Source organism: Hippocampus zosterae, chromosome 13 (assembly GCF_025434085.1).
Source record: "Hippocampus zosterae strain Florida chromosome 13, ASM2543408v3, whole genome shotgun sequence".
NCBI lineage: Eukaryota > Metazoa > Chordata > Actinopteri > Syngnathiformes > Syngnathidae > Hippocampus > Hippocampus zosterae.
In genome coordinates this window covers 21,500,415-21,522,580 of record NC_067463.1, presented here as the reverse complement: position 1 = coordinate 21,522,580, position 22,166 = coordinate 21,500,415, and the positions used below count along the sequence as shown (strand labels likewise).

Below are 22,166 nucleotides of genomic sequence, written 5' to 3'. Positions count from 1 at the left end.
TAAAACGGAAATACTTGTAATGTTTTTTTTATGGATAAACACACGCCTAAATTATATTTCGGCCACATGCGCGGATACGTCTGGTTAACATTGTGTCGATATAAAATCTGGCACCCCTCTAACGGTCATTGGTGCTTTCCTATGCGGAAGTGGCTCACGAGGGCTGTTTTGTCGTATCATAGCACATGACCTGGGTTTTGCTCCACAACTTTTCATTTCCTTTCATGATCTCCTCAATGCATTGCGGGACATGTGCACAACCCGTACCAAGATTATGTCAGCGTTCCAAAAGTGCAATGTTGATGCGAATATGTGAAATGGCCCAGAATAGTCGCTGAGGTGCTTGACATTGAATCCACCTACTTTGTTTGACCCACCACGAACCATACACTCACGCGAAGTTACAAAATATTTCCCCATCATATGTTTGTGGGATATACTTTTTAATCTTTGATTTCTAAATAGAAATTATGCATAATACACGAACGGGCACAACATGTTTATTAATTCCCCCCTCTAAAAAAACAACAACCCCCCCCCACCTCCCCAAACAGTTCACTTGCAGTATCGATCAGCTTTCATTTTGCTCCTCCTGTAATGACAAAAAATATGACATCATCATAACATGCATCACAAAAAAAAGTCAATGGACACTGAAGTGGCTTTCATCTGTGCACATTTGAAAACAAAGTTGGACTTGACTTGCGTGCGCCATGGCGGAAACATTTGTTTGGGGCAGTACCTGTCGAGCAAAGCCTCGTGAAATTTTCCGTCGAGTCTGGCTTTCTTCAGCATCGACGGCTCGTCCTCGTTCACCCTCAGGCGACGGTCCTGGAAACTCTGAAACTTCTTCCTATCAAGTCACAATTTCATGAAAGAAAAAAAATAAAAAATTAGGCTCAAACGTTCGCACGCATGGCGACTTGGTGCTTGGCAGAATTCACGACATGTAAAATGTATACGTTATGTTTTTATATGAAACACGAGAAGAAAACTAAAGTTTCTTTATGCATACGTTTCTCATTGACACACACACACAAAAAAAATAAAAATACTGAGGAATTATTTGACTTTCTTGATGACTAACTTTTATAATGCAAAGCTATCTGCGTGAAATGAAATCTCCTCCCCGGCGAGGTGTACTCTGACAAGTGTTTGCGTGGACTGAACAGGGAAGCAAAATGAATGAGCTGCAACGAGAAAAGTGCTGAGCGGCACGAAAACGAATCCTAGTCTATTCGCCGGACGCAAATCAAGTGCGGTGTGCAACGGAGGCCGCGCCGACTTTGTTAAAGAAAAAAACTCAACTATAAAAGCATGAGAATATGTCGTAAAAGTAAAGATGTGCGCCGCACTTACACGTAATTGACCTCGCAGGACTTGACGTTGCCTCGGTCCTCGTCGGCGATGTCGTCTTTGGGCTTGGCGTCTCGCTCGGCGCACGAGCGGATCTGCAACGGCGCGGTCGCTCGCCGTTAAAAGCCGGCAGGTCACGCGAGAAAAAGTCGCGGCGGAATGCGCCGCGAGCACACCTCACCTTCACCATCTCGCCGTCGCCCGCCGTCTTGCTGGTGGCCTCGATGTCGCCGCTCTCGCTGTACGAGATGAAGCAGTTGTTGGCGGCCAGGAGCGCCATCTTGCCCTGGGTCCGCGAGGAAAGGACAATTGTTTTATCTCGAGGTCAGCTCAAACATGCTTAGCCGCGTTAAAACTACAACAACCAAAGACACCCGACTGTCATAAAAACCACAAACATTCCCGAGACACTTAGATACTTATTCACCTAAAATAGCCCCCCCCCAAAAAAAAAAAATCAAAGATGGAGTCACAGCCATCTCGTTACCTCTGCGTCCCGCCCCCTAGAGGCAGAATTTTCCCACAGTGCCAAATAATGTGCGTTTTTGGGACGCAAGGAAATTTCTCAGTCCCCCCCCCCCCCCCCTAAAAAACTACGGTAAATCTTTTTTTCCAGTACGATCGCAGTTTGACAATCGCCGCCATTGTTGTTTTGATCTCGCGTGACGAGATTTGGCGGCCTTCACCGCGTGCAAAGCAGACGATTGCCAAGTGGCGTAACGTTAAAACGAGCGTTGTGAAAGTTGATGGCGGAGATATCGCAGCGGAAGCAAGCTAAAGGTGGATCGTTTTTTTTTTTGCCATAATCATCTTGTATGCCTGAATTCTTTTAATTTTTGCAGCATTTGTTTATAAGAACCAATTTTTTTTCTTCTGTCTTCTTTCTACCTACATTCTTGCTGCTGGAGGCTGTAAATTTTCCCAATGTGGGACAAATAAAGGATATCTTATCTTATCTTATCTTAAAGCTATTATCAATGTATATTGTTGTTGTTTGTGTTCTTATCATTCATTCATTCATCTTCCGAGCCGCTTGATCCTCACTAGGGTCGCGGGGGGTGCTGGAGCCCATCCCAGCCGTCTCCGGGCAGCAGGCGGGGGACACCCCGAATCGGTTGCCAGCCAATCACAGGGCACACAGAGACGAACAACCATCCATGCTCACACTCACACCTAGGGACAATTTTAGAGTGTTCAACCAGCCTGCCACGCATGTTTTTGGAATGTGGGAGGAAACCGGAACACCCGGAGAAAACCCACGCAGGCCCGGGGAGAACATGCAAACTCCACACAGGGAGGCCGGAGCTGGAATCGAACCCGGTACCTCTGCACTGTGAAGCCCACGTGCTAACCACTGGACTACCGGGCCGCCTGTTCTTATCATATGCAATTGAATAAGTAGACCATTTCACAATTCAAAATTTGGGACTCTAAAATGCCTAATGGGACTCACTTTTCTGATCGGCGAGTCGCCAGGACTCGCAGGGTATCAAACTGTCAAATTATCACCGGAGTCACCTATTGACACGCTTCTCGTGAAGCTTTCAGCACTCAAAGGCGCCGAGCGGCCTTAAACCCGAAGAGGGGAGTGAGCTACCTCTTGAAAAACGGGTTCCCACTGTTCTCTGGATCCAATGGCATCGGAGCGGCCCACCACCAAGTTGTCTGCGTTGAGGCCCAGGTACTTCCCGTAGCCTGACTTCAAAGCTATTCTGGAAAACGGGGGCGGTGGGGTTCATACCCCAGAGTCATAGACTGTCAGTGAGTTTGTCATCACCTGCTATCAGAGAGCTTGACTGCGGTGAACTGTTCAGGGGGGTCTGGTCCTTCGTCCTCTAACACAAAAAAAAAAAAAAACAATAAAAAAAATTATACAGTGCAGTTAATAATGAAGAAACTTGTGCATATGTGCAGGGGAGTGATTAAGTTATGTTACGGTTAAAAGGTAAAAATGATGTTGTGTTGCGGTAATTTTTTTTTAAATGTGCATAATTTCTCCGCACCTGCCTCGTAGTGTCATTAATAATGCAAAAGGCTCCTCGAGGCCCACGAGGGTCACCATTATGGAAAACGAAAGATTGCCGCTGCTTTTTGTGAGTTTTACGATGGCTGAACGCCTCAACGCCAAAGGCACTCAAAGGCAACGGTTGACTTACAAACTCAAATTCAGCCAAAGGCTCGCGGCCTCCTTAAAACTTAAAACACTGGCACTGAGAGCGGCTCGAAACAACAACAACAAAAAAATCTAAAATCAATGCCGAAATACCCACACACTCAGACGCCAAGTGTCCTCAAAGACTCGAAGCTACGTTTACGTAAACAGCAACGGTTGATTTAAAGTGCCCTAAAAATACAGGTGAGTGAAAAAAAAAACAATACAAAAAGTAGCCTTCGATTTTTTTTTAATACTTCTGTTAGCAGCTTATTTCATTCGTGCGCAGCATAACGGCTAAATGCTACGTCACCGTGTTTGCTTTGAAATCGGGCTCCACGAACTGACCGGGGTCTGCTGACCTCCGCGACCTTTTCGGTTGATATGTTCATTTCTTTCACGTCGCTCAGGACCTTAACGATTCAGAACTTGAAAGTCTTTTCCACAGCTGACTCAAGACATTCCAAAATGTTAAGATGCACTCAAAAGACATGCGGTCCATTTTAAAAACTTTTGGAATGAACCGCATTGGAAATCCAAAATTCCACCGGCAGTTGGGGAGCAGTGGAACAAAGCAGGCGGCCACGTCAACACCTTCCTGATTCGCGGGGTGCCTGCCGATTATGTGCAGGAGTTATGTAATCGTTTTTTGGGAAAAAGCGTCCTCTTTTCTCCTTGTGAATTCCAGCTGGTGTCCTTTTTGATCTCCTGGCAATGGGGAGGATGTGAGGAAGGAGACACTTGGGGGAATTGAGGGAGTCTGCAGTTTCTCTGCACTTTTCCAGCGCCTTTGATTAAACGCGTGCTGAATTAATCTGCGGAGCTGCGAGAGAGGGGAAAAAAAAACACGCTGTGTGCCCTGCGGCAAACTCCGCCCGTCCCACTCTCATCCTTGCCCTGGACTCGACCCCCTCTTCGGCCGCTCCATCTCACGCTTGTGTTTTGACATCGCAAAGCTGAATTTTGTGCACAACGTCTTAGAAGTTAGAACACAGAAAAACAGCCCATTTTAAGTGAGATTTCTACAGGTGTTGTTGACTTATAAGCACCTATTTCCTCAAATGGAGGACACCCCCCCCCCTCTCATGGTGTGTCGTGTGGTGCGTTATCCACTTGGGAAATCAAAACCTGCCCGCGGCCTCACCTTGGTGCGGCGCACCAACTGTGAAAAGCCCCGTGTCCAGGGCGTGGATGTAGGAATTGTTGTGCATCTCAATAGCGACCGTGCCCATGATCTCGCCAAAATGTCGGACGGCCCACCAACCGCCTGGAGACGAAAGAAGAAGAAATTTCATTTACTAAATCACTACTTTTTGCAAAACATGAAGACAGGGAGATGATTACTATTAAAAAGGAGGAGGGGCACATACCGACAACATCCAATTTGGATTGGCTATCTGCTTCCTTTCTCTTCTTGTTTTTGTCTTTCTTCTTTTTCCTGTCAATAAGAGAATGGAGTGGAAACATTGGAAATGGCAACTCTCACATATTTTTCCTTCTTTTTACTATTTTATTTATTCACGGATACAAATACGTGAAACCAAATTTACCACTCAAAGACGTTGAGTCTTAAAAAAAAGAACAGAATTAAGACTCAGTCGATTTGAATTATGTTCATTATGCTGTCCCGGATATCAATAATTGCTGCCTTATTTCGTTCATCACTTGACCGAATTCAACCCCCCCCATCAGCGTCGCGCGGTGGCACGATATCGCCAGCAACACGCTTCTTGTTGCGCTGACCAATATTTAGGAGACGTCAATTGAGACCAACGCAAAATAAGACACATGCTATAAAAAAAAAGAAAATTTCAGTTTAACGGTGGGCTGCCTTGTCGTTCATTATCTCAATCACGTCAACTTTCGCATGTGAGCATTTATCTTGAATCGCTAAAGCTCCAACTGAAATGACACCGGAACTTTAAAACACCCCACAATGTACACCCCCACAAGACATGTCCCATTCTTACCCTTTATTCTGTCCCTTCAGAACCAATTTGGTCGATTTAACGCTGGAATATTCCGCCATTGTGTTTGCGCGGCGACGAAAGGGAAGCGGAAGTCGGAAAAAACAACTACGGCGGCCGCAGAGGCACACTCCATTGCGACTTCGACTTTCTCGCAAAAAAAAAAAAAAATCTTGCGGTTTGAAACAAAGTCTTCGTTTAACGCCCCAATCTGAAGATTGCTGTAATATCCTACATGTGTGTTCCTAATTTAGCTATTATTAGCTGAAGGATGCTGTATATTCAACTATATATTATTTTTTAAATACGTCAAATATCACTTTAGGATTTGAAAATTCAGCAGCCACGCGTCACAGGTGTAAAATCCTCTCCTCTGAGCCTCTTTCTCCAAATATCCAGCAGGGCAACTTGCCCTCCACAGTGACATCCATCTGCAGAGTCAAAGCTCCGTGAAGCAGAGCAATGGGGCCCTCCGGTCCGACGTGAAAACCGTTCACTCCACTCTCATCACGTTAGAATAAAAGAGCTCATCTTTACTTAAAAGAGAGAAAAAAAAGTAAAATAAGAACGTTTTTAATGTGGCGGAGAGCAATGAAAACGGCAGAAATCCCCGCAGGGGGTGTTTACGAATTAAATTCCTACATCGCTCATTAAAGGAATAAGCTCTCACGTAGAAGCAGAGGTGAGACCGGTTAATAACCATATGAATAATGTGTAATAATGTTAGCAACTAATAAGGAAGGCTAATGAATGTCTTTCCTCAGAGCTGGATCCTATTCCATGGTGAATTTTGGTGAGAGAAGCGGGAAACATCCAAATGATGCCTGAACAGCTTGTAGTTGCGCATGACGCCAGTAGGTGGCAGTACACACGCATACACACGCTGACCCATTGCATTTGCCAAGGTGGCTTTTTTTCAGAGCAATGCATGAAGAAGACTACTTTCTTTTTCCTTCTTTTTTTTTGGAGTGGGAGGGGGGGGCGGTGGAGTCCAATAACTAATTTAAAATTCGATACACAGAGTGCCCATATTAAGACACACTCATGGTCTAAAGGTGACAAAAAGTTACTTTTGAATTCCTTGGGTACACATTGTTTTAATCTCTGGAGTCCCCGAGTAATTAGGGGTTTGGTGAGGAAGTGCTGCCTTTATCGGTGAAAATACAATGCTTTTAAAATGTAGGCGGAACCTCATTTTGTTGACGAGCTGGCGTCGAAAAAGCCTCGGTGGTTTGCCAGGGGAAATGGTGTGAATAATTGAAAAAGGCGTGGGTGTATTTTTAATCCGCTTTTTCCATTCATAATGCAGACACTTGAATCCCAGTGACACTGACACACTGCTGTTCATCATCATCATCATCATCATCTGGTTATAAAAACCGACATCACTGCATTGACGCAGACGACCGACCGCCTGGTGCTCAGAGCCATCAGTCAAAAACTGAAAATCAGCCAGATGATCGGCCAGAAAAGCGACGCGGTCGTCCACGTCATTTCGAAAACCTTGCATGTGCTCATTTAAATTTGTGAACGAGCCAGCAAAACTCTTCCACTTTGTGTGGAAAAACCAATGACATGCCTCCCACAGCGTGTCACAAATTAAGTTTGCGCGTCACAATGTTACAAATAATTAAATCGCTGAGTTATTTGGACCTCGGGTCAAGTATTTGAGCTAGCGCGTTGGGTGAAGATCCAACGAGGCGTCGAAAATACAGTGAAGGAGAAATATGTTACCTGGTTCTCTGAACAACCGGCGCGACTTTTATAATCAACGATTTTGAAGAAGAAGAAACAACTTTGGTGGCCAACTTTCCAACTTTCGGACACAACTCTTGAAAATGGCAAACGGCTCTTCAACCCAATTTGCCGGCTCAAAATAATGAACCCAAACTTGGGAAAGAGTGACCCAATGTGCTGCAAATCGGCAAATGAGCGGGTTCGGAAAAACAACCCGGGGAATATTTTGCTGCTCTGTGCACGTTTGAATGTTTCCTCATTGCCGATTCTATGCAATTATGTTGAAATCTTAAAATCGGCTTTTTGGCCCGCTCGCGAATCACCGCTGGCAAACCAATGCCCGCGATCATGCCAAAAAGTCAGCGGTGTGGCGCTCGGCAGAACCGAGATGAACAACCGGTCCAGCCCCCCGCTCCTCCCCCCGCCCAGGTTTAGCATTCAACACGGTTGGCGGCGTCTCGTTAAAATAAAAAAAAATAAAAATCAAGCTTTTGAGGATTCCAAGTGCGCCCGCTAATTGACTCGGCACCAAGGACAATGGGGAAAGAATTAGACGCTAATTAAATGCCAAAGCTGAGCCAATTATTTTGTTGGGACAAACAGAAATCCAGTCCAGGTGGTTGGGAAATGATACGAGAACACCCAACTGGGACGGAAAGGGAGAGATTGAGCCCAAAAGTTGGCCAAACCAATCAATGAATTGATGTTGGGACGTCCCCCACCGAGATCTGTCAAAACAAATCGCCGATGCACGTGGTCAGCTGAGTACATTTGTGAACATGTTATATACATCTTTTAAAAGCTGAGTTTCTGGACATTCGAATGGTACCCGGCAATTTCCAATTGTCAAATTTACTTTGGGTGCGCCTTTTTTTCCGGGAATTTTGGGCAAAGTTGCCCTCAGCCTGAGGGGTTAAAATGGCTTTTTATGACCTTTATGTCCTCATAAAGGTAATTTTGAGGACCTTTATGTCCTTATAAAGGTAATTTTGAGGACCTTTATGTCCTCAAAAGAAGGACCTTTTTAAGGTCCTTTTGACTCGTGCTTGAAAAACTCGGATGCGTTTCCCCTTGGACTCGGCGTTTGCGTGTTAAACGAAGGGCGGATTGAGAAGAACAACTTTGCAGGCAGGCAGGCTCACGGTCGTTTGAGACGCGCATTCGTCCCGCGTTATCCCGGACAAATCAATGGAAGGCCGCGGGTGTCACTGGTGAATATTCCCAACACGTCTGGGTCTGCGGCGGCCTGTCGGGACCTCGCCTCGACGGCGCACGCGGGGGCCACCGAGGGCCTAATCAAACCCCGTCCCCCCCCACCCCCAACCCCTGCGCCAGGGTCGCCGGTAATTAGTTGATCCAGAACCGCCACTGGACACCCGTCACTTTCCTGCTTTTTGTACACACCGGCCTGTTGCCTTTGAAATATGACCTACGCGGCGAATCGTTGCGATCGAGTCAAGCGCTTCAGGGCGATGTGGTTTCAATCTGATACGTGCTTTGGAGTTGAGGGAGAGTTGGAGCACTTGGCCTGCTTTTAACGAACATCTCTTTATCTCTATATCCTTTTTATTCTGGAAATATTTGTTTAAAAAAATTAAAAAATAGGATTATAAAAAGACACGTGGCCCGGTGGACCAGTGGTTAGCGGGTCGACCTCACAGTGCAGAGGCGCCGGGTTCGATTCCGGCGCCGGCCTCCCTGTGTGGAGTTGGCATTGTTCTTCCCGGGCCTATGTGGGTTTTCTCCGGGTGCTCCGGTTTCCTCCCACGTTCCAAAAACACGCATGGCGAAAGGCGCAAATCGTGGAAAGCGCAGCACGCTGGCGCATGAAAGTGGCAAGCGAGTCTCATCCCGGAGGCGGGAGTGATTAAAACAGATGGGCGACATGATTGGCGGCGCGGTGTTAATTAATGTCACAGGCATCGGCGTCGGCCGCACTGCGCCGCCGCCTCTCCTTAAGATTGACTCACGCCGTGTTTATTTATTGATTTATTTTCAAACCCGGGTTGCTTGTTTACCCGGCAGTTTTTTTTTTGGACTATGCCATAACTCTTCCTCCATTAGCATATACACAGCGTCTGTAAAATGTGTGTCGGTGGAGTGATGACGATGATGGGATTCGCTCACGGTTCCACGTCCTGCCGCACTGCAAATCTCCCCAGAAATCTGAACTATGCTTAATATTGTTGACCTAAAGGATGCACCCCCCCCCAACCCCCACCCCATATTCATCAGTAACATTCATTCATTCATTCATCTTCCGAGCCGCTTGATCCTCACTAGGGTCGCGGGGGGTGCTGGAGCCTATCCCAGCTGTCTTCGGGCAGTAGGCGGGGGACACCCTGAACCGGTTGCCAGCCAATCGCAGGGCACACAGAAACAAACAACCATTCGCACTCACACTCACACCTAGGGACAATTTAGAGTGTTCAATCAGCCTGCCATGCATATTTTTGGAATGTGGGAGGAAACCGGAGCACCCGGAGAAAACCCACGCAACCCCGGGTAGAACATGTAAACTACACACAGGGAGGCCAGAGCTGGAATCGAACCCGGTACCTCTGCACTGTGAAGCCGACGCGCTAACCACTGGACTACCGGGCCGCCCTCATCAGTAACATTTGCTATTTATTATTCTTCAGTACTATAAATAACCAAGCGGCAAAGATTTGAGCGAGCTGACCGAACGAGTAATTAGCTAAATGACCCACTGACTTATTTGTGGATGACCAACAATTAGCTTGATTGAGAGATTAACTGATTGACTCACTTTTATTATTATTATTATTATTTTTTTTTTTTTTGTGGCTGTCTGACAAATAACTTGACTGACAAACTATCTGGTTGACTAACTAAACCAGCGAATGACAGACTTACTGATGACCATCCTAACGGATTCCCGATTCTCTACCCGCCAACCTTGAGGCGAACTAGCTAGCTAGCTAGCTCGTCTAAGAAATTGGGAGTAAGAGCAAGAGAAAGTAGTTTGGCTTCATCAACTCGAGTGCGGTCGTGAGACTTTGGGTATGAATGTTGAGAATTCGACCGCTTTTAAAGCACACTTGCGCGTTTTCTTTTTTCCCCCTTTTCTTCGGCGCTTGAGCTGCAACGTGATCATCAGCACTTTGGAGGAAAGTAAGTCTGACATTTTGTGAAGTAAGCCTCTCGATGGAGCACTCATAAAGCCGCCTGCCGAGGGATTTAAGACGACTCCGACTAATGCTCTGCCTTCCCCACATATCCTTACGTAACACACACACACACACAAAAACCTAACGACCCCTTGTTTTGTCATTCCTGTTCTCACCTGACATTGAGCATTTTTATACCTCGGATGACAAGACCCATCTCATGGTAAGTTTGTCGCTCAGTCAAGTTGATTTCCCTCGAGGAGGGGAAGCGAGGGGTTGAGGTGAAAATCCACTCAGCGAGATAAAAGCAAAACATGGCTGACAAATTCAAGTCGTTGGATGCTTGCTCAGGAATGAGAAACACGTGAAAAGGCGCGACAAAGAATCAACTTTGGGATGGTATAGCCACAACTAGGAGGCGTCTGTCGCCGAGTGCGGCAAATGAAGGAATCCCTTTTTCTAATGGCATCAACACGAATGAGGCGCATGGGAAACTACAAGTCGACACTTCAAAGGGGCGCGAGAAACAGCGCCGTGGCTCACAACCGACTGTATCCGGGCTTCCTCCACCCTCCCGAATTTTGCCATCCTCTGGTCATATAATATTATGATGAGTCGACTTTAAGAATTTAGCCCACTCAACATTTGGCAGATTGATGAACTGACTGAATGAACCGACCAGCGACCGTATAACCGACCATATAACTGGCTAACTACCTACTCGACCGAATAAATGAATAAGGGGCTGTCTACCATTTTTCTGGCAGGATCGATGAAGGTAGGACAGATATTTCGTGAACAACATCCATCGTTGTTCGTTAGCCGGTCGAAGGGGCTAGCGCATATATTTGCGGCTGGAATCTCCGATGTGGGTGGTATTTGGGGGACCCCTCTGTTCTAACAAAGTGACGGGGCTGACAACCTAACTCACGGACTTGCTACGTGATTCATTTTCTGCTGATTTGCTGACTTTATGATCGTATAGCTTTACATTTGACTCGCTGACTGACTGACTAACAATAATCTAACACTGTTATTTGAATATCAACCTTCCTAGAAAAACGAATTAACACACAAACTTCCTGACTGACTTGCAGAACAACTAACTCACTGGCTAAATAAGAGCTGACTGTCTAAACGACCAACATAACCGACTTCCTATTTAGCTAGCTACTTATCCACCTAGCGAGCTACCTTGCGAGCTACCGACCTACTGTAATTAAAAAAAAAGAACTTCCTATCTAGCTAGCTACTTATCCACCTAGCGAGCTACCTTGCGAGCTACCGACCTACTGTACTTAAAAAAAAAAAAAACTTCCTATCTAGCTAGCTACTTATCCACCTAGCGAACTACCTTACGAGCTACCGACCTACTGTACTTAAAAAAAAAACTTCCTATCTAGCTAGCTACTTATCCACCTAGCGAGCTACCGACCTACTGTACTTTAAAAAAAACAAAAAACTTCCTATCTAGCTAGCTACTTATCCACCTAGCGAGCTACCTTGCGAGCTACCGATCTACAGTACTTAAAAAAAAACAAAAAACTTCCTATCTAGCTAGCTACTTATCCACCTAGCGAGCTACCTTGCGAGCTACCGACCTACTGTACTTAAAAAAAAAAACTAAAAAAAAACTCGGTGATTCTGCTGGCACCTTCAAAGATAAAAATAAGCAAAAAGCTTGACATTAAGGCAGACAAAAAAAGTCACACGTTTTTTTTGTGTTTTTTTTTTCCCCTGGAGGAATTTTAATTACTCTCTGGAGAGGGGCAGTGTGTGTGTGTGTGTTTCCTTATCATCCGTGTGGTTATTCATACAACAGTGAGATAAAGAAGTCGCAGCACGTTCACATGCAGGATGGAGCATTGCTGAATTGTTACTTTTGACTCGACGAGACAAATTGACGCTCGAGTCGTGGGGGAACTTGTAAATGGGCACCAAAGTAGGCGACTCCAAATAAATAAATCCGTGAATGAAACAGATAAAGAGAGAACTAAAAACAGCTCCATATCTATTGATGTGAAAAAAAAAAGCTGTTGTGATTGCAATTGGTTTTGATGCATGCAAACAGCTTTACGAGGATGAAGGCTTGCCAAGCCAACTTCCACATCCTGCACGTCAACATTTGACAAGTTTGCGCAATGACCGTTGGACACTTTTAAAGCTTACAACAAGATCTGGTCCCCCCCCCCCCCCCCCTGTGTAACTTTCTCACGTCTTCGGCGAAAGACGTGTCCTTCATTTTGCTATACTGCTTCCCGGAGACTTTGCGGTGACGCGCAGGACATCGCAAGGCAATGCCACGAAGTCTCTGCTGAGTGGATTTAACATCAAGGTGTGCACCAGGGTGTTCACCTTCACTCCTCATCTTCACTAAATCGACACTCTCTCCAGCCACGTGTGATGGATGGTTGGGCCCAAGGCACAAATTACGCCGATCGTTCATCTCGTCCGACAACGCAGTGGCACACTGCGGCGTAATTGAGAGTGTGTCAACCAGCTGTTGATTGGAGAAGGGGCGTTAGTGAAGGGTAAAGGGACGAGCCTCACTGAGCATGTCGCGCTATCGCGTCCATTAAGACGTCGTCGTTACCAGAAAAGAAAATGTCAAGATGATTCATCGAAACTAAAATGACGATACATTATAAAACAAAGTCGGTGCCATACAGAATTGAAAAAAATGCTCCCAAACCCGGTCTGTTGCGAAACAGAATTCATGTGCGGTGATAAGAACGATGTATTTTTCTGAGGCAAAAAAAAAAAAGTTTGCCTCGAAACAGAAGGAAAAAGGACATAAAAGAGCACGTGCAGGAGCAAATCTAGTGAATTAAAAATCAAAAAATAAATAAATAAAATGATAATAATAATTTTTAAAAAATCATCTTATACTAACACAGTCAGAATAACAAAAGTTGTCAGTCAAATTAAAAAAGAAAATTCAATCTCCCAAGAATAAAATCCTATTTTGAGCATCAAGAAAAAAAAAACAAAAACAAAAGTCACCCAGCTCAAAAAAATTGAAATCAAGAACACTTAGCATAACTAGGAGCAGCACAAAAATGTGCAATTCCGATGTCGGAAGAACAAATCCACTAATAAATTCATTCATTTAAAAAGACGGCCAAAAAAAAAAAAGCTGCAATATTCCACTCATAAAGTTGCGGGACAAAAGGCGGAATTGTATTTATTATTATTATTTTATATTCTATTATTATTAATATATATTATTATAATATATAATAATATTTATTATTATATATAACAATAATATAATATATATTATATCATATTATGCATATTATTATTATTATATAATAATATTATTATTATTTTAAACCACGTTTTTCTCAAGTAAAATTGTCCCCCCCACCACACACACAGCAAAGGAGTAATCTTACATAATTTTGATGAAAAAAAGTGAGAATCTCAACAGAATAAATGTTTAAAATGTGTGTGTGTGTAGGGGGGGGGGTGTTTTGTCTTTTTTGGGATCATTTGCAACATTTTTATGACTGGCCGATGGACTGATGACTGAGGCGGCGTCTGCATTTTCTTGGGGGAGGAGGCCCATTGTACTGTCACACCCCTGGTAGCATTGTCCAAAAAAAGGCGAGGCTAACGGGGGGGGGGGGGGGGGTAGCTTATTAGCGACTAGCATTTACTGGGAGTAGAGCAAAAAGCAAATAAATGAGCCCTCGCTCCTCCGCTGGGAAATCCGAGCGAGTCGAGCGCCAAAGCGTTATGCTGATGAGAGCGCACGCGGAGTGAAGCGAAGTCGCGGCCCCGGAAAATGAAAAACAATGAGCTCAAAGGAGCTGAAAATCTCTTTGGGGAATGGCAGACGCGCGAGTGCGAGCCAGTCGGTTCCCCCCGAAGAAACAGCAAAATGAAAACAATCATTAGGGGAAAGTTTTAATCAAAAGAGGACAGACTCATATTGGCAATAGCCACGCAAATATTAACTTGACGTCCCCGCTCGTTCGTCACGAGCCAACTCTTCTCCGTGAGAACGTTTCTGCAGGCTTTTCGATTTTCGAAAAGTACATCTCATGTACAGGCTCATCAGACTCCAAAATGCGATGCCGAAACATTTCATTTCAAATCAGCATCTTCTTTGTAGAATAAAGTCATTCGTTCATTTTCCCATCCGTTTATCCTCACAAGGGTCGCGGGGGCTGCTGGAGCCTATCCCAGCTGTCTTCGGGAAGTGGGCGGGGGACACCCTGAACTCGTTGCCAGCCAATCGCAGGGCACACAGAGACAAACAACCAACCATTTGCACTCACACTCACACCACGGGACAATTTAGAGCGCTCCGTTAGCCTGCCATACATGTTTTTGGAATGTGGGAGGAAACCAGAGTACCCGGAGAAAAGCCACGCGGGCCCCGGGAGAACATGCAAACTTCACACGAAATGGTATGGATACTTGCCCATCCCTAATTATTCATTCATTCATCTTCCGAGCCGCTTGATCCTCACTAGGGTCGCGGGGGGTGCTGGAGCCTATCCCAGCCGACTTCGGGCAGTAGGCGGGGGACACCCTGAATCGGTTGCCAGCCAATCACAGGGCACACAGAGACAAACAACCATCCACGCTCACATTCACACCCAGGGACAATTTAGAGCGTTCAATCAGCCTGCCACGCATGTTTTTTTTTTGGAATGTGGGAGGAAACCGGAGCACCCGGAGAAAACCCACGCAAGGCTGGGGGGAGAACATGCAAACTCCACATAGGGAGGCCGGAGCTGGAATCGAACCCGGTACCTCTGCACTGTGAAGCCGACGTGCTAACCACTGGACTACCGGGCCGCCCTTCCCTAATTATTTCTACTATTATTTCATCATTTTGCACACATTTATGAAAATTAAATAAAGCTTGAGTTTATTTTTCATGAATAGAGAATTAAAAAAAATAAAAACACCACCAACGATAAATGTTAAAGTTTTGTCAAATAATTTTTTTTAGGGCAGTGACTCAAAAAGGTCTTCCAACAATAAGCACATCTCAGCAGGTTCATTATCTTTCTCCTCAGTTTCCACACTGTGACTTCAACCCAACATTTTGCTCCCCCCCCCCCCCTTTATTCTTTTTCATTTGGCAAGTGATTCCCATCTCCGACTTGCTCGCATGCGCTCCCAGCACGTAAACACAATTTCCAAGCAATTCCTTTCCTTATCAAGGGTGACCTCTTTGGCAATCAGTGTAATTCCGCCTTGTAAACTTTTCCCGGCGAGACTTCTTGTGTGTGTGTGTGTGTGTGCATGAATGTGTGTGGGCGTGTGTGTTTGCGGGCGTGCGTTCCGATAACATGAGATTTAAGGGGAAGAAATCTGCTCACTTGTTCAGCGTCCACCTGCAGAGCTCAGATTAAAGTTAAATTATTGCTTGTCTGGGCGCTTCCCGCCGCTGCTTCCTCCCCCCTTCCGTCATCCAGCTTCAGGGACTGTTTAGGGACACGTCTGCATTATTTTCCATCTGGAAGTCAAACCGGAGACGTGGCGCAGCGTGTAAACGTTCTATGCAAAATGTAGGATTTTTCGGCTAAGGAATATTAGAGCCATGCTTAAAAAAAATTAATTAATTAAAAGATGTATACTCTGAGGCTGAAGCTGAAAAAAATTACAGTGAGTGTCCAGTATTTGTAGTTTTTTTTTTTAAACTAAAGGCGTGCATTTCTCCAATAAAATACAACTGGATATATAAGCGGAATGATTTGACATGGTTTGATTCAACACACTCTGATTCAAATTGTTTTGTGTTATACCCCTAGCATAAACACATGGCAAGTAAAGAAGTATTTTTAATTATTTTTAAAAAAATTATTAGAAAAGTGGAAACACATTTTCACATTTTCGAGGCAAAAAGAAAATGTTCCCAAAATAAAAATAACATTTTTTTCCCCCCAGGGCGGCCTGGTAGCCCAGTGGTTAGCACGTCGGCTTCACAGTGCAGAGGTACCGGGTTTGATTCCAGCTCCGGCCTCCCTGTGTGGAGTTTGCATGTTCTCCCCGGGCTTGCGTGGGTTTTCTCCGGGTGCGCCGGTTTCCTCCCACATTCCAAAAATATGCATGGCAGGCTGATTGGACGCTCTAAATTGTCCCTAGGTGTGAGTGTGAGTGCGAATGGTTGTTCGTTTCTGTGTGCCCTGCGATTGGCTGGCAACCGATTCAGGGTGTCCCCCGCCTACTGCCCGGAGACAGCTGGGATAGGCTCCAGCACCCCCCGCGACCCTAGTGAGGATCAAGCGGTTAGGAAGAAGAAGAAGATTTTTTTCCCAAAGAATTCCCTCCAAAAAGCTGGATAAAAAAAATTCTCCCAGTTTTTTTTTTTTTTTTAAAAGAAGAAAAGCCCAATATTGCAAAGTGGCACCGGGGCAAATAAACAATTAATATTTATAATGCCACTCCCCGTTTCATTTTACTGTCCAACTAAACATAAAAATACGAGAATTACGCAGAGTGCATAAAAACAATCACACAGATTAGCCCCGCATTCCACTAAGCTAATGCTCATTTCACCATTTCAGCAGCGCGACAGCTGCAGCTTTGCCTCGGGAGAGTCCGCTTAGCTCACGTTTACTGTCAAACTAAACATTAAACTAAGAGATTTACACTAAGTAGCATCTATGTTGTATCCGTTTAGATTCATGCCAACAAACAATGCCCATTCTGATGCTAATGATTAGCATCGGTAGTTGTGGTTTTAGCAGCAATGGCTATCTGAACAGAAATGGTGGCGCAGCACAGATTAGATGACAATCTAACAATACTCGGAGATTTTATCCTCTATAAAAGAAATGGCAAATATGACAGCGTCTTCCTGAGTCACGCGGAGTTCGGATTGTCACATTACATCACAATCTTTGGTTCTTGCTATGCCCTTGTCTCGCTGTTCCCTCTGAGGCTTTTCGGAACGGCTGCAAATCGGAATCTCCTGGCCCGGTTGAGCGGGACCCCACTCGGGCGCATTTCATCTCATAAACAACATGAGTATCACGCATAAAACGTTCAAGTGTGTCCACTCGCAAGAGAGAGCGCCGCGTTGTTTTTCTCTTGATTGAAAGTGTAAGGGCGCATGCATAGGGGATAAGGACTACGTGCCCTTGCGCTGCTTTCACGGGCCATTACGTGCAGCCGCGGGCCGTGGGCGGCATTGCCCGCGTGACTGACAACGAGCGAGACATCCGTAATTAGATCGCGGACAATTTGGAGCGCGCCACTCGACGCCCTTGAGTGACGCGCACAACAAGGCGTCACAAGCCTGGTGGCTCGTACGCTAACGTGTAACGCTAACGCTAACGTGCCTCATGTGTATTTATCTGCAAATAAATCTGAGATTGTTTATTGCGACCCAGATTCAATTCTTGCCTTTCTTTGCAACGGTATCTCGATGGAGCCTGCGGGTGGTTGACGGTTGACGGTCTGAAAGGACAGACTAGCTTTTAGCGTGCTAGCTGCCGCCAAGCTAAACTTATCGCTATTTATCACACACTGTGAGGGTTTATCAGCCGGCTGGCAGATGTTTTCTTTAGCGATGATAAAGAGGACAATGTGAATGCATTTATTGTCATTTCCAATCCAATTATATGAGACTTTGCGATACAAGATGGCGTTTGGTGATATGGTGATTTTTATTTTTTTATTGTGGGACGCTGTGAATTATTTATGGGAGCACACCGAGTTGTAAGACATGTAGATGCTTTTACACTGACAAAGATGCAGAGGTGCTATTCACAAGTGACTCGGAAGTGCTGTTAAATGAGAGATTGAGTAGTGTTGAGCAGATTCCATATGTAGAAATGGTAAACTTGGAGACGATTTATTTATTTTTTTGTAAAACGATGCAATGTAAGGAAAACATTATTGGTTTTTTTCATGCGTTGAGCTTGTGTCGGGAACTTCTGCTGCCCCCTGGAGGGAGTTTTCACTTTCAGGTAAGAAGACTTTGGTCATCCCACGCTATGTGCAGAGTTTAGGGACTAAACCTGACTGGTTTTAGCAAAAAAAAAAAATCCCCGTTGAATGAAAACGAACAAGTTCTGACTTTGAGAGACGCCACAGACAATCATGTTAAAAGGCACTTTAAAATTTGAGTTATAAATAAAATGACATGTCTTTGTATATCCTTCTGGGGTCTAGTTTAAGCCCCTTGTCATTTACCTTGTTGAAATGCTTCCCAAGGGCAAATCCTGTGGCGTTTTGTTTAGAATTCCACTTATACGTGATTTTTCTTGGCAACAAAGGCTGATGCCTAAATCTGCGCGTAACGGGTGACCAATATATATCATTTAAGAATTAAATATACCCAAAGCTACGTTCCCAAGGCTGTTAGCATCTGTTCACTTTCATCACCGCCAATAGTGATGTGGAAAAGATATCAATAGTTTGCAGAGCTGAAGATGTCTCAAATAATTTGTTGTAAACCATTTTTTTTGTTTTTTTGGGGGGCGGGGGGGAATCTTGTCATTGGATAGCGACGACAAACTGTCTATCAATTTGAAGAGTTACACTTAAACCCAAACTCGAACCCTCCATGTCCTGGAGTCCCTCGAAAAGCACTTCTAAGTGGCAGATGGACACCCACCCCTAGACAGCGGTCTATTTTTATTATTTTTTCCACCCCCCTACAAAATAATTTTGACACACTTCTGTCAGAAACGTTTTGCTAGCTTGACGTGAAAAGGGCCTTGAGGCATGAATAACATCCACGGTATCGGCTAGATCTGCTTCTGAAGCATTTTGTGATTGGAAAGTGTTGTCATAATTTCAGATAAATAATTCAATAAAAACTTGGAGAAAAAAAAAAGTCATTTTGATCATACTTTTGATTGGTTTTGACTCTTTTTGAGTTCACTTCTCAGTGACCGTTCCAACAAGCAACAAGCGCTGAGATATTGTCGGTTAGCCCAGTGGAGGGAATTTGGTTGCTAAACTTGTGGGATTTAAAAAAAAATAAAATAAAAAAAAACAGCTGAGGTGCAACATCAGCATTAAGCTAGTTCTCCACACACACGCACACACACACACAATTTAACGAGCATCTCTTAAAAACCGGCGTGGATTAATGGAGCTTGACACAAAGCCTTTTCACTCGCTTTATCTGACTCTCACAAGCCTGCGAGGTGTGTGTGTGTGTGTGTGGGGGGGGGGCACGGGGGGTGCGGGGGGGTTCAGGGTATTTCCCAGCGTGTCTTATTTACAGCGCTTCTCTTTACGTTTCATATTCAAGCAACTTTGGCGTAATAAGTATGGTGTTAAATCACATGGAGACATACGTGATGGCTTTGATGTTTCAGCAAAAAAAAAAAAAACTCCACCTGAAGATGGACCTAAACCTCAATTCATAAATATTACGAAATATATTACATATTGGATTATTATTAGTCGAATAATTATGAAAAAAAAAAAAACGAGGGCAGGTTAGGAATCAGCGTCAATAATTGATCTGTACAAGTGTGCTTGCGTCTCTGATTAAAATGTTTTGCTAAAATTGTGTTGACCAGTGAAATTTTTTGTTGCCCCAACAAACTCGACATCAACGCACAACAAGCAAGTGCCAAGGAAAAGTGTCAGTTTGTGAGTGTTCGCGGACCACGTACGCAAAAACACGCACACACACACACACACACACACCAGCGGGATGAGAGAACATCAATCTCCGCCCAAATGATTTGCTGACTGCATGAAAGCACTCTCATCCGTCTTGCGCTGTTTATCGAAGGGTGGCGGTCGGTTTTAGCGCGGCCGCGCGCCCGAGTCCACGCCCGAGGCGAAAAAAAAAACAATTGCAGGCTAAGCCATATCTGCGATAAATGAATAAAAGGAAGAATTTCGCTTTAAACACGACTTTCCCCGCGTAGCATGTGAGAGCACGGAGAGGCTCTGAATTGCGTTAGTTGGGTGGCTTTTACATTAAAAACGTGAGGCTCCCGAAATGCTGACCCAGGGAAGCCCCGCGAAATTGCGGTCCAGCCTTTGTGCCGTTGCTATTGTGCGGATTTTGAAATGGGAGTTGTGTTTAAAAAAAAATGTAATTGTGTTTTTTTACAGTACAGTGCCACCACTATTCAGTCCGCCATTTTGGATTGACGCCCATTACAAATACATCCATTTTCCGATCCGCTTTATCCTCACAAGGGTCTTTTTGAGTGTTCAATCAGAAATTTACAATCATCCAATACATCCAGACAAAGAATCCAGATCATAAAAGAATCGAGAAGTAACGCAATATTGAACAATTCAATGTGAAAAGAGCCTCCATGTCAGTGGATGATGCTAGCTTGCTAATGTTGTGATGCTAGCTTGCTAATGTTGTGACTACGCGCGCGCGTGTGTGTGTGTGTGTGCGCACGCACGCACGTATTTAAATACATCTTTCAACTACATGCCTCAAATTAGCAGCGTAATTGAGGGTGGGGGTGGGGGGGGTAATGCTTTTCTTTGGCGCACGTCGACCGGTCCGGCAGCCGGCCGCATCCTGCGAGGCGTCCTTCCAAGTCGTTTCACGGGCGAGTATCGCCCGCGTTCCGTTTAACCGCGTTCCGTGTTCACTCTCCCCGGCGAAGCGGTAGGATTATAATCCCCGCGGGCGTCATTTAACGCGTCGCTTCGAGGATAAGTGCGGCCCGCGATGACGGCATGACTTTTTACAGCTTTGCCGAATGCGTGGCGAGCATCGGCGTTGGCTGTTGAGTTGAAAAGAGGAAGAGATGTCGTAAAAAGAAGAAAAAAAAGAAGATGGAGGATGGCTGGCAAAAAACAAACAAACAAACAAACAAACAAACAAACAAGTTGACACTTTCATTGATGGGAGGAATTCCAAAACACATTTTAAGGTTAATGTACAAGCCAGATTGAATCTTTAGTGTTTTTTAAATGATGCGCCCTGTGATGAGCTAAAAGAAATCCTTTTTGCTTTTTCTTGGTTTAGAGGTAGAAAAACCATTTCGACTTTGTTCTTGGACGAAACGGGGATTGCTTTAGGTCGTAGGACAGTGTGGGTTTTTGTACTCGGCCTGCGACTGATTTTTTTTTTTAAACAAACAATTCATCTGTCAATCTGTCGGTTCAGAAAATGGATGAATGGTTTTCAAAACCATTCATCCATTTTCTGAACCGCTTTATCCTCGCAAGTGTCGCGGGGGCTACTGGAGCCTATGTTAGCTGACTTCGGGCAATTGATGGGGGGACACCCTGAACCGGTTGCCAGCCAATCACAGGACACATCGAGACCAACAACCATCTGCGCTCACACACAGCCAGGGACAATTGAGAGTGTTCAATCAGCCTGCCACGCATGTTTTTGGAAGAAACCAGAGTACCCGGAGAAAAGCCACACAGGCAGGGGCAAAACATGAAAAGTCCACATCAGAAGGCTGCAGCCGGGAATCGAACCCCGATCCTCTGCACCGTGAGGTTGAAGCGCGACACCGGGCCGCCTGTCAATTTATGCATCCATCCATCCATTTACTGATCCGCGTTATCCTCGCGAGTTTCGCGGGTATGCTGGAGCCTATCCCAGCTGTCTTCGGGCAGTAGGCGGGGGTGGGGTCACCCTGAACCGGTTGCCAGCCAATCGCAGGGCACACAGAAAACGAACAACCATCCACGCTCACACTGTGTCATGCGTGTTTTTGGAATGCGGGAGGAAACCGGAGTACCCGGAGAAAAGCCACCTGGCAAATGCGCCGCCATCCCTTCTGTTGGAAAACAGTTCATTGGTACGAATTGACTTTGCAGCTCATGCAAACAACAAAACATTATCACAAAACAATTCATCAATTCATCGTGGTTGATGAATCGAGGAATATATTAGCGGGC

General features: G+C 45.0%; 1 protein-coding gene across 1 annotated transcript; it reads right to left on the bottom strand.

Annotated features, from left to right (window-relative positions):
• Positions 1-424: 424 nt before the first annotated feature.
• On the bottom strand, positions 425-5,634 carry frg1 (FSHD region gene 1). Its single transcript, XM_052085181.1, has 9 exons — positions 5,479-5,634; positions 4,879-4,946; positions 4,653-4,775; positions 3,134-3,191; positions 2,954-3,068; positions 1,538-1,642; positions 1,360-1,451; positions 743-853; positions 425-592 (listed from the first exon to the last, which is right to left on the bottom strand). Exons 1-9 carry the CDS (start codon positions 5,535-5,537, stop codon positions 556-558), a joined length of 768 nt encoding a protein of 255 aa, XP_051941141.1. The 5' UTR covers positions 5,538-5,634; the 3' UTR covers positions 425-555.
• Between the last annotated feature and the right edge of the window lie 16,532 nt (positions 5,635-22,166).

Coding starts and splice junctions, on each gene's coding strand:
- frg1 (XM_052085181.1), bottom strand. CDS start 5,537: ATGGCGGAATATTCCAGCGTTAAATCGACCAAATTGGTTCTGAAGGGA. Junction 4,776..4,878: donor ATCCAAATTGGATGTTGTCG/GTATGTGCCCCT, acceptor TTTCGTCTCCAG/GCGGTTGGTGGGCCGTCCGA. Junction 3,069..3,133: donor GTCAAGCTCTCTGATAGCAG/GTGATGACAAAC, acceptor CCCGTTTTCCAG/AATAGCTTTGAAGTCAGGCT.